Source organism: Podarcis muralis, chromosome 13 (assembly GCF_964188315.1).
Source record: "Podarcis muralis chromosome 13, rPodMur119.hap1.1, whole genome shotgun sequence".
Taxonomy (NCBI): domain Eukaryota; kingdom Metazoa; phylum Chordata; class Lepidosauria; order Squamata; family Lacertidae; genus Podarcis; species Podarcis muralis.
In genome coordinates, this window is record NC_135667.1 from 47059136 (window position 1) to 47070202 (window position 11067).

Genomic DNA, 11067 nt, shown 5'->3' on the forward strand with positions numbered 1-11067 from the left:
GAATTTTTATCACAAGAGAGCGGCGCTGCACATAAATCTCAGGGTGGGGAAATAAAAATGAAATGAAATAAATGAAAGGGAAGTCGACATTCCCAGCTTGAATCACTTACGGTAGTAGCAGCCGTAAAGGCCCACGCGTAAGCCAATGGAACCATGTGGATTCCAGGCCACAGGGATGATACGGAGGTACCGAGCCAGGATGGGGTGGTGCAGGCTGTGGAGAGCCACGCCGCTTGCGTTCACATTGCCAAAAAATGTCTGCACAAGGGAAAACAAAGTGGTGATGGGAAGAGAAACTTCTCAAGAGCAGCAGCACGATCAGGCACAGGGGGGCTTTCTTCCTAGGCACACAAACACTTTGTGGATTTCAGAACTAAGAGCCAAAGGGAGGGATGAGAAATTAAGGCAATAGAATGCAAAATCTCCAGGCAAGGGCATTTTTTTCTCCCCATGTAGGAAGTCCCAGGTTCGTTCCTTGCCATTTGCCATGGAAAGGAACTTGGAAAAAGTCTCTGCCCGAGACCTTGAAGGCACACAGTCAATTGGGAAATGGCATATTTATTTTCAATATTTACAAGCCACTTTTCACGGTAATGGCACAAGGCAGCTTCCGTACAGTATTAAGATGCAGTACAACGCAAACAAGTAAGAGCAAGGCAACTTACGAAGTCGTCCTACTACATCATAATAATAATATAACAAGAATAATAATTTATTATGTATACTCTGCCCGTCTGGCTGGTTTTCCCCAGCCACTCTGGGCAGCTCCAACAAAATATTAAAATACGATAGTCTATTAAACATTAAAAGCGTCCCTAAACAGGGCTGCCTTCAGATGTCTTCTAAAAGTCTGGTAGTTGTTTTTCTCTTTGACATCTGGTGGGAGGGTGTTCCACAGGGCGGGTGCCACTACCAATAAGGCCCTCTGCCTGGTTCCCTGTAACTTGGCTTCTCGCAGTGAGGGAACCGCCAGAAGGCACCGGACCTCAGTGTCTGGGCTGAACGATGGAGGTGAAGACGCTCCTTCAGGTATACTGGGCTGAGACCATTTAGGGCTTTAAAGGTCAGCACCAACACTTTGAATTGTGCCCGGAAACATACTGGGATCCAATGTACATAGGTCTTTCAGGACATAAAAACAAGCCATAATAGCAAAAGACTCCCTCAAAACCTGTATAGGGGCACAACACATTTTTTTAAAAATAGAAAGTTATATGTAATAGACAAGTCTTGAATGTCTGCTTAAGGGCCTGCAAAGAAAGAGCCACCCACGTCTCACCTGGGAGGCAATTTCATTTTGGCGGGTGGGGCTACTGGTGAAAAGGCCATGCCGACTCCAGCCAAACTGATGCACTGACAGGTATACAAGGAGGACCTTCAAGGCTGATGTTAAAGAAGGGATAGCCAATATGGCAGCCTCCAGATGTTGTGGACTGCAATCCCCATCAGGCCCAGTCAGCACGGCCAAATTGTAGGATAACCAGCCTCATATAACCAACACGCTTAAGTCTAATTAATCCATGAAGGGGTTAATACCATAGAGTAAGCTGTCCTGCCAGGCTTAGCTATGTCCACTTCCCCTTACCTTGGGAAGGACTATGTAATCAGGGCTTTGTTCAACCTTAGTCCACCTGAAAAGCTCTCTGCGTCAAGAGGTTTGAGCTGCTTGCTCCAACTCAACCACATGGTTCTCACAAGCCACTCTTGACTTCCTACTCCAATAATTTAGGAACTTTCACCACTTTGTAGCTAAGCCAAGCTATACCGCCTATGCAACTTTCTGAAGCACATGAATCTGACCTTTGGAGAGTTGATAAGTAAACCACTTTTTAACTTATCAACCTGTGGTCTTTTTCTATGCTAGTGGAAGAGAGAAACTTTGGAAGGAATTTGGAGGGGCATATTTTAAAGTCTGTATTTCCATACTTTACTTTATGACTTTAAATCTCTGCTGGGGTTTTCTCACCAAAGAGTACTGGCCCCAGATCTGGATCTTGGCATCCAGGGAATTCTCCTTTCTATATATGTATTTTGAACCAACACATACCGTATTTTTCGCTCTATAAGACGCACCAGACCACAAGACGCACCTAGTTTTTGGAGGAGGAAAACAAGAAAAAAATATTCTGAATCTCAGAAGCCAGAACAGCAAGAGGGATCGCTGCGCAGTGAAAGCAGCAATCCCTCTTGCTGTTCTGGCTTCTGGGATAGCTGTGCAGCCTGCATTTGCTCCATAAGACGCACACACATTTCCCCTTACTTTTTAGGAGGGAAAAAGTGAGCCTTATAGAGCAAAAAATACGGTATATTAGGGGTGGTGGGAACTGGCAGCTGAGCAAAACGAGCGTGTTCCTTTTTTGCACCATATAAAGATATGGGCACAGAATCTACAACTGGCGGTTCTAGAGGATAAGTCTGGGAATTTCTACATAGCAAAGGATTGCTGTTTTCAGAAGCCACAAATCATGAAGAAAACTGCGTAGATCCCTTGCAAATCCACAACAGGAAGTTGAAAAGGCTGGTTTTCACCACCTGTGGTGCCCAAATAGGAAAACACAGCAGTTTGGGAGCCAAGAAGCAGAATAAACGGGAGGGACTTTTCCGATGGAATTACCTAATGACCCTTCAGTATAGGCGTGGGGAACTATTATCTCCCCAAACCCCTTATAGGCCAGGTTTGGGCAGGAAGGTGCCCACCCACCAATCACCTGATGTCACAGTGCTGCCCCCTCCCTGTTGGAAGGTAGGGACAGAAACTCCTCTCTCACCCAATTGCTCCCTTGTTGAAAGTAAGGCTTCCAGTTGCTGGGGTGGTCCCCATAGAGCACAATGTAGCGTGTCACCCAGTTGTAGGTATTGAAGGTCCCCTGAGTGGCGATGGCGTTGATACGGCATTTCTTGGTCAGGTCAATCTGCAGCCACGGTTGCTTGTCTTGCGGATCAGGAGACCAGCCTCCGGCACCTGAAAGAGGGTGGGGAGGACAAAATTTGGGAAACGGTTGCCTTCGTGGCATCCTAGAATTGTAGAGTCAGAAGGGACTGTGACGTTAACATATGAGAGTGCTGGAGGTGAAACAGTTAAACAAGTTACCCAATCAGAACCCAGGGGGTGGAGTCAGAAGGACTATAAAACCAGCTCTGGGAACGGCGAAAGGGAAGTTCGTTGGGAGTTGGAGTGGGAGTGAATTGGGATAGAGTCTGTGGGTAGGTTGGGACGCGGGTGGCGCTGTGGGTTTAACCACAGAGCCTAGGGCTTGCCGATCAGAAGATCAGCGGTTCGAATCCCCGCGATGGGGTGAGCTTCCGTTGCTCGGTCCCAGCTCCTGCCAACCTAGCAGCTCGAAAGCACATCAAAGTGCAAGTAGATAAATAGGTACCGCTCCGGCGGGAAGGTAAACGGCGTTTCCGTGCACTGCTCTGGTTCGCCAGAAGAGGCTTAGTCATGCTGGCCACATGACCCAGAAGCTCTACGCCGGCTCCCTCGACCAATAAAGCGAGATGAGCGCTGCAACCCCAGAGTCGTTTACGACTGGACCTAATGGTCAGGGGTCCCTTTACCCTTACCTTTTACTGTGGGTAGGTTGAGTTAGTGTAGCGAAATAAGCTGAGTCAGGAACAGTTAGCAGCTAGGCAGACAAGTCAATATCTGAGAGATGGTTTAGTGAGTGAGAGCAGGTAGCGGAAGTTATAGGTCTGGACAGGCACCCCATGAATGTAATTGACCAATGTCATTTATGAAACCACACGCTTGTTAAACTGCAATAAATAAACAGAAGTTTATGTTCCAATTTAACCCTGACTGGACTCAGTATTGTACCAGGTAGGGCCTGGGTGGTGGCAGCGAGAAATAAAGTGGTGGTTCGAACCGCCGACCTTCTGATCAGCAAGTCCTAGGCTCTGTGGTTTAACCCACAGCACCACCGGCTTTGTGGGCCACATCCGATGGTTGGACAACCCTGATTTAGTGTGACAACCATAAGCACAAATCCAGCATTTAGAGACCATGTGCTTCTCCGGTGGCTGGATCCAGTATAGCAATCGTCGCCTACAAGTGACACATTTCACTGCCAAGCATTGCTTGTGAACCGCCTTGGGACAGTGGGCCAATTTTGGAAGACAGTCGACAAAACCCAGTGGGCCACTGGCTTAGTCTTGCATCTGGTAATGCTACTGAGCTGGAGAGAGCGTGAAGTCTGTCCCTCCGTGATGAACTCACCATAAATCCGAGCGAACGTGGCAGCGCGGAAGATGCTGGATCGGGAAGATGCTGCGAGATTCCAGGTGTAGAGGGGGCCAACCAGTTCATAGTCACAAGTCCCTGCAGGGAAGAATAGGAAGAATGGAGTCTTGCGATGGGGGCACCTGTCCAAGGTGCGGCAACCTTGGGGCGGGGTTTTATTGCAATGTGTCTTTTCTTTTTTACATTACGCTTAATGCTCTTAAAAAATCTGTAACTCGCTTGGATGCTCCTTATGCTGAGAGCAGTGGCGTAGCGTGGGGGGTGCAGGGGGGGCCAGCCACACCGGGCGCAACATCTGGGGGGGCGCTCGCCGCCTCCGGAGTCGCCGAAGAGCCTCGGGCGCAGGCTGTAGCAGAGCCCCATGTCTCACGGAACCGACGAGCTGGCAGCAGCTCTCAGCGCTCGCCACGGTCCCCGCGCGTCAGGGCCGCGGAGGGCGCGCCAGGCAGCCCCTCCTCACAGCCCCGCCGCCGCCGCTGCTGCTGCAGCAGCTGCTGGGCCATGTTGCATTTTCCTCGCCTCTCTGCCCTCCTCCTCCTCCGGGCAAGCGGCGTCGTTTGGGCGGCAGCGCCAGCAGCAACTCGCCTCAGATCACCTGACACGGACCCGCCGCCACCGCCATGGCTACCTTACCGTAAATACCCCAGCCCAGGCAGCAGCAAGAAGAAGCTGGCAGCGGCGGCAGGTTAGGGGTTAGGGGGCGCAAATTACTTGCCTTGCCCTGGGTTAGGGGGCGCAAATTACTTGCCTTGCCCTGGGTTAGGGGGCGCAAATTACTTGCCTTGCCCTGGGTTAGGGGGCGCAAATTACTTGCCTTGCCCTGGGTTAGGGGGCGCAAATTACTTGCCTTGCCCCGGGTGCTGACAACCCACGCTACACCGCTGGCTGAGAGTGACTTATAAACTGAAATCATCATCATAATCAGGGCGCCAACTTGAATTAAACATTGGAGGGGCCAGGTAAGCCCTGCATAACTGGTCACACAAAGCAGCACACATCCCCCCATTTGAATGGCAATGCCCGTCAACTTGGGGTGGGTGGGTGGCCCCCTCAAATATTTTAGGGGGGGAGGCGAAGGGACCTCAGCGCCTAGGAGTTGGCTCCTATGATGAGCTTGATGGACAAATGGCGAGACTCTGTTTGAGGCAACTTCCTATGTTTTTAAAGCCATCTAAAGCTGCCGTCCTCACCATAGCAGAGGGTTAAGTTCCACAGTGGGACTTACTTCTGAGTAAGCATCCAAAGCATGTCTACTCAGAAATGCTTGATGGGCAGCAGCTAGTAAGCTTACCGCCACGCGTATGTGTAATAGCTGTTGTTAATTATTTAGTTTAATTTTATTGATTTATAAAATTTACCAGTGGTCTCAGGGTGGGTTTCAACAAATCAAATTATCACCATCCTCAATTCTTCACTTGCCAAATGCCAGCCATAAAATATCTACACAATTCTCTGATTCCATATTTCAAATTAACCATACCCATTCATTCCACTGATAACATTCCAAATTATAGACAGGTGCAATTCCTCATAGGCTTGGGGAAAGAGAAACATATTTACTTAGTGCCAAAATCCAGCCAGGGTTGACAACCGCCTCAGGACAGGAGAGGACGCCATGGTGCCACCACTGAGAAGGCCCTGTTCCAGGCTCTGGCCAACCGGACTTTGTTTACTGCTGGCATGGCCAACAGGACCTCTGTGGCGGATTTCAATTCACAGGCAGAACAGTTTAGGGAGCACCCCTCTTTGAGACAGCAGAGTCCCGTCCTCTTTAGGGCTTTACAGTTTTAAGCCAGCGCCTTGAATTGGACTCAGCGATGAACTGAGTAGCCAGAACTAGCAGCGTATCACCACAGGCGGACCAACGAATTCGAACTCATGCCATGGCACTCTGAACTAGCTGCAGTCTCCACACCATCATCAAGGGAAGCCCTACACAAAGCACACTGCAGTAGCGAAGGAAAGGCACTCCAGACATGCTCAGATGATACGCTATCACAGGGGTCAGCAACCTTTTTCAGCCATGGGCCGGTCCACTGTCCCTCAGACCATGTGGTGGGCCGGACTATATTTTGAAGGGGGGAAAATGAATGAATTCCTACGCTCCACAAACAACCCAGGGATGCATTTTAAATAAAAAGCACACATTCTACTCATGTAAAAAAAAAATGCTGATTCGCAGGCCGGATTGAGAAGGCGATTGGGCCGCATCCGGCCCACAGGCCTTAGGTTGCCTACCCCTGCGCTATCACTATCTCCCGTGTAAAACAGGTTCCAGGGCAGAACCCCCTCCAGATTAAGCTGCATGCCTTTCAAGTTCAGTTTTCTTGGACGCCAGCGGCCAAGACCAAGCGACAAAGTGAGCAGCTCCTGTTTTCCTTCCAGAGATGGCAAGGCACACGCACATCAGGCAGGCAGCACACTGAGCCTGTCACCACTGCAAAATTGGAAGACCGTTTCACAACAGCAGCAGCAGCAGAGCTATCCACCGGCTCCCTCCCTCCAGGTTTATTATTCCCCCCCCCTCCACTGCAGAGAGTGCCTGGCACGCCCTTGCAGGCTCAGCTCCTGCCTGCCTCTATCTGCTAAAGAGCAAAATGGGGAAGCCCTCTCTCCTCAGCACCACCAGGCCAGCTATGAGACAGCAGAACAAGGCTTCGAGAAACAAATGGCCAGGGGTGCAAGGAAGTGGGACGCACTCGAGTTCCCTGAGCCAGTTCGAAAAGAGATGCACATTACATCAAGGACAGATGAAGGAAGCCATTGACCTGCCCAAGGGAGGAAAACAAATAGCAGGCATTGCACCCACAAACCTCAAGCAACCTTCCAGCAAACTCACTAGCGCAGAGCTCTCTGGTGGAGAGGAACCCCAAACTCCCCCCCCCCCTCAACCCTGTTAAAAAATGAAGAGGGAAGCCATAGATAAGTGTAGAAGTCTGCAGAATCATCACACACACACCCCAAAAAAAGCAGATGCGGAAGAAACGACCCAGACCTGTAACCTATTTTTGCAAGGCCCTGCATGGTGGGGTGGATGTGGGGAGCAGGGGGCTGGCTTTGTCCTGCCCTCCCAGAGCACCAATGTATGGAACAGGCTCCAGGCTCTCAGCCATCCCCACAAACAAACTGTGCAGTCTAAGAAAAAGTGTCTATGTGTGTGTATGTGTGTGTTCAGATGGAAGAAACGACCATTCGCTGGGCCTCTGTTTTGAGAGGGCCCAAGATACATACTGGCCCAAGAGCAAAGCCGGGATGGGGTGCTGTCAGGAAGCAGCTGATGAGGCCCAAATCTTTGGTACTGAGCCCCAGATCCCTTGCTCCTCTTTTGGAAAAGGCAGCAACAACTTTGAATGCTTTACCAAAAAAACAAAAACAAACTTTGCCACTGCAAAGGGCACTGCTACCAGCCCCCAGCCCCCTTAATTTGCTCAGCGACCTAAATGTGCATCCACACGTGCCGATCCCCAGGCGCAAAGGTTACGCCAAATGAGCGCCTGTGCCCCGGGTCTCCGGGAGACCTAGTAGCCGGGAAGTGCTGGATGGAAAGCCGCTTTCTCGACAGCTGGCCAGGATACCAACCAAGCTCCAGCCCCGCCCGGCAGCTCCCCAAGTCGGGATTCCTTGCTGACACGGGATAAACACTCCGACCTGGGTGGCGGGGCAGGGGGGATGGGGGGAAGAGACGGGGAAGGGGACCCAGGCGTCCTGTGCCAAACGACCCAGACGCAGAAGCCTCTCCCGAGGGGGTTTCGAGGGATGGGGTGGTGATGTCTCTCCTACAAGCGCGCGGCGCGAACCCCGCCCGCTCCCGAGGTCCCCAGGGAGCCGCTCCCCGCACCCAAGACGCCGCAGCCCGCGCGCAAACCTCGCGCCCCGCCGCAAGCCCCTCTCCCCAAACGTTGCGCGCTGCGCCGCGCGCCCCGGAGCGCAGTCCGCCTTGTCCCCGCCCCGTGACCTTTTTCCCCTCTCCCCTGCCGGCCCGATCCGGGCTGCTCCTGCTTCTGCCGCAATGCAGGTGCCGCCGCCGCCCCCGCCGCGCCAAGTCCCGGGACACTCACGCCAGAACCAGCCTCCGTGGCCGGACTGCAGGAGAGCGGCGATGGAGAGGACGAAGAGCATGGCGCGCCCGCCCATGCTGCAGCCGCGGCGCGGGCTGCTTCAATGCGCTCCCGAGCCCAGCCGCCTGGCCATCGCCGCCGCACGTGCGCCCCTGCCCGCCTCCGCCTGCCGCTGGCCGGAGCAAGCCCGTTGCGCGCGCCTCCGACGCGGGGAGCGAGCGCCGGCGCGCCTCCGCCCGGGACCAGGCGACGGCCTCTTTCTCTCTCTCTCTCCGCTGAGCTGATCGTTCCCGCCCATTAGGGGGGAGAGCGCTCTGCACAGGGTCAGAGGTAGGGTGGCCACATTTGTTTCGGCGAAATAGAAGACAGGGCGGACGGTTTTCCTTTTCATCTGGTGGTGCTGAAGTGACTTCCACGCGATCCATTACAATCTCTTGCAGTCTTTCAAGGGGGGCCCCTCTGGAATTTGTCACACACAGACATACATATGAATTTGTAAATCTGTCTGTGCTGGCGACCCGGAGCTTAAAGACAGATCTTTCAGAGTCCTTTTTGTTGGGGATAATTCAGAAATTCCCAGGTGTCAAAAAAGGATATTTATGCATGCCATTACTGCGGCCCGTGTTTTGTTAGCCCCAAAATGGAAAACAAGCGGTCCCAACTAAAGAAGAATGGCAACTTAAATTGATGGAATATGTGCAGCTTGCGGACCTAACATATAGAATAAGAGAACAAGAAGAACATACGTTTAGAGAAGATTGGAAAACGTTTATTGAAAAATGGGAAATAATTGTACGCAGCTGAAAACGCTGTTTTCCTTTCCAGCAGATTTTTATATTTCTCCCAAACTCTATACAGATTCTTCCTAAGAATATGGTTCATAAAACTCTTATAAATTTTTGCCTTCCCATACCAAAGACATGCATGCCAGCCGAGTTTTAAGTCATGACCACCTAAGTCCAGGATGTCTGCATTATCCAGTGCAATCCATTCTTTTAACCAACACAAACAGAAGCAGTCTTTCTTCGCCAGGAATGGCCAGAGAAGCGTGGGGCTTCGGCTCAGTCGCAGCGATCGCTTCACAGCCGGCCCTTTCGTGGCATCGAACTAAAGGTCACCGGCGATCCGCGCTGGAGAATCTGTGCGTCCCCTCTCCCCATGTTGTTGGACTGCATCTCCCGGCAGCCTCCGCTACCAAAGTTATGTCAGGCTAATGGGAGTTGTAGTCCAAGCTGGGCTGCTGCAGGGCCTCCCTCAGCCATGGTGTGTAGTGGGGTAAAGAAAGCATTTTGCACATGTCTCACAGTTACCCTCCCTTTTAAATTAGCCCAGGACTGAAAGCTGCCGGAGAAGCCTTTAGGGCAGGAGTATTCTGCTCTGGTCAGACCTCACCTGGAGTACTGTGTCCAGTTCTGGGCACCACAGTTCAAGAAGGACACTGACAAACTGGAACGTGTCCAGAGGAGGGCATCCAAAATGGTCAAAGGCCTGGAAACGATGCCTTATGAGGAACGGCTAAGGGAGCTGGGCATGTTTAGCCTGGAGAAGAGGAGGTTAAGGGGTGATATGATAGCCATGTTCAAATATATAAAAGGATATCATATAGAGGAGGGAGAAAGGTTGTTTTCTGCTGCTCCAGAGAAGCGGACACGGAGCAATGGATCCAAACTACAAGAAAGAAGATTCCACCTAAACATTAGGAAGAACTTCCTGACAGTAAGGGCTGTTCGACAGTGGAATTTGCTGCCAAGGAGTGTGGTGGAGTCTCCTTCTTTGGAGGTCTTTAAGCAGAGACTTGACAACCATATGTCAGGAGTGCTCTGATGGTGTTTCCTGCTTGGCAGGGGGTTGGACTCGATGGCCCTTGTGGTCTATTCCAACTCTATGATTCTATTCTATGATTCTAGCCAACGTGGTGCTCTCCAAACAGTGCTGGACTGTACAACCAGAGCCGGCCCAGCCATTAGGCAGGGTGAGACTGCTGCCTCAGGCGGCAGAGCCCCCCCCCCCCCCCGGGTGCCCTGCCCACCCTACCGCCTCAAGCAGTGGTGGAGAATTAAAAGTTTGTTGAATATATTTCTAATACAAAAAAATTAGAAATTACTTGAAAGAAACAAATAGGCCCAGGATTAAACTAAGTTATAATTAAATAAATGGGATTTAGAATGTTAAGAAAAGTGAATAAGATGGACTATAATTGGAAATTGTTTTAGTTTAATAATGATATTGGAAAGCTATTACTTTTAACTACAAGGAAACTCAGAAGGGAGGGACTTGAGGAAGTCAACCAAGATGTTTAAAAGGTTGGATTTGTGAAGAATTAAGTTTGTTGTTATTGTTTATCTGTTTATTGTTCCTTTCTCTCTCTCTCTCTCTCTCTCTCTGTTTTTGTGTATCATTCTGCTTTGTGGTTTGTGTTATCATTGTGGAAAATCTAATAATTTTTTTTTTTTAAAAAAAAAAGTTTGTTGAATGTATTTCAAGACAGCCATCTGGATTTACATAATAGCAAATTAATAAGCCATTCATTACAAGCGGCGAGACACAACATAACCAGACACTGGAAATAAACTTTTTTGGCACAGCAATGGACAATTGGTACAACTGAGCTCTCCTCAAGAGATTAACATATAAATTATGGTTGACATGTGGACACATAAAGAAATATGGCTTTACCCTGGTGTGACGTAATTTCAAAACATATGCCGGTATTCCAAGAAACGACCAAGTCCCCACGCTAACATTTGCCTCAGTCTGGTTGATCTACAA

At 50.5% G+C, this 11067-nt stretch overlaps 1 protein-coding gene across 1 annotated transcript in view; it reads right to left on the reverse strand.

Moving 5' to 3' along the window:
* The window catches only part of CNTNAP1 (contactin associated protein 1), a 45884-nt gene extending 37408 nt beyond the window's left edge, over positions 1-8476 (reverse strand). Inside the window, exons 1-4 of the mRNA XM_077917553.1 lie at positions 8299-8476; positions 4217-4318; positions 2769-2962; positions 111-258 (exon numbers count right to left, since the gene is read on the reverse strand). Of these exons, the coding sequence (XP_077773679.1) occupies positions 111-258; positions 2769-2962; positions 4217-4318; positions 8299-8374 (520 nt within the window). The 5' untranslated portion in view covers positions 8375-8476. The remainder of the gene's footprint in view (positions 1-110; positions 259-2768; positions 2963-4216; positions 4319-8298) is intronic.
* Between the last annotated feature and the right edge of the window lie 2591 nt (positions 8477-11067).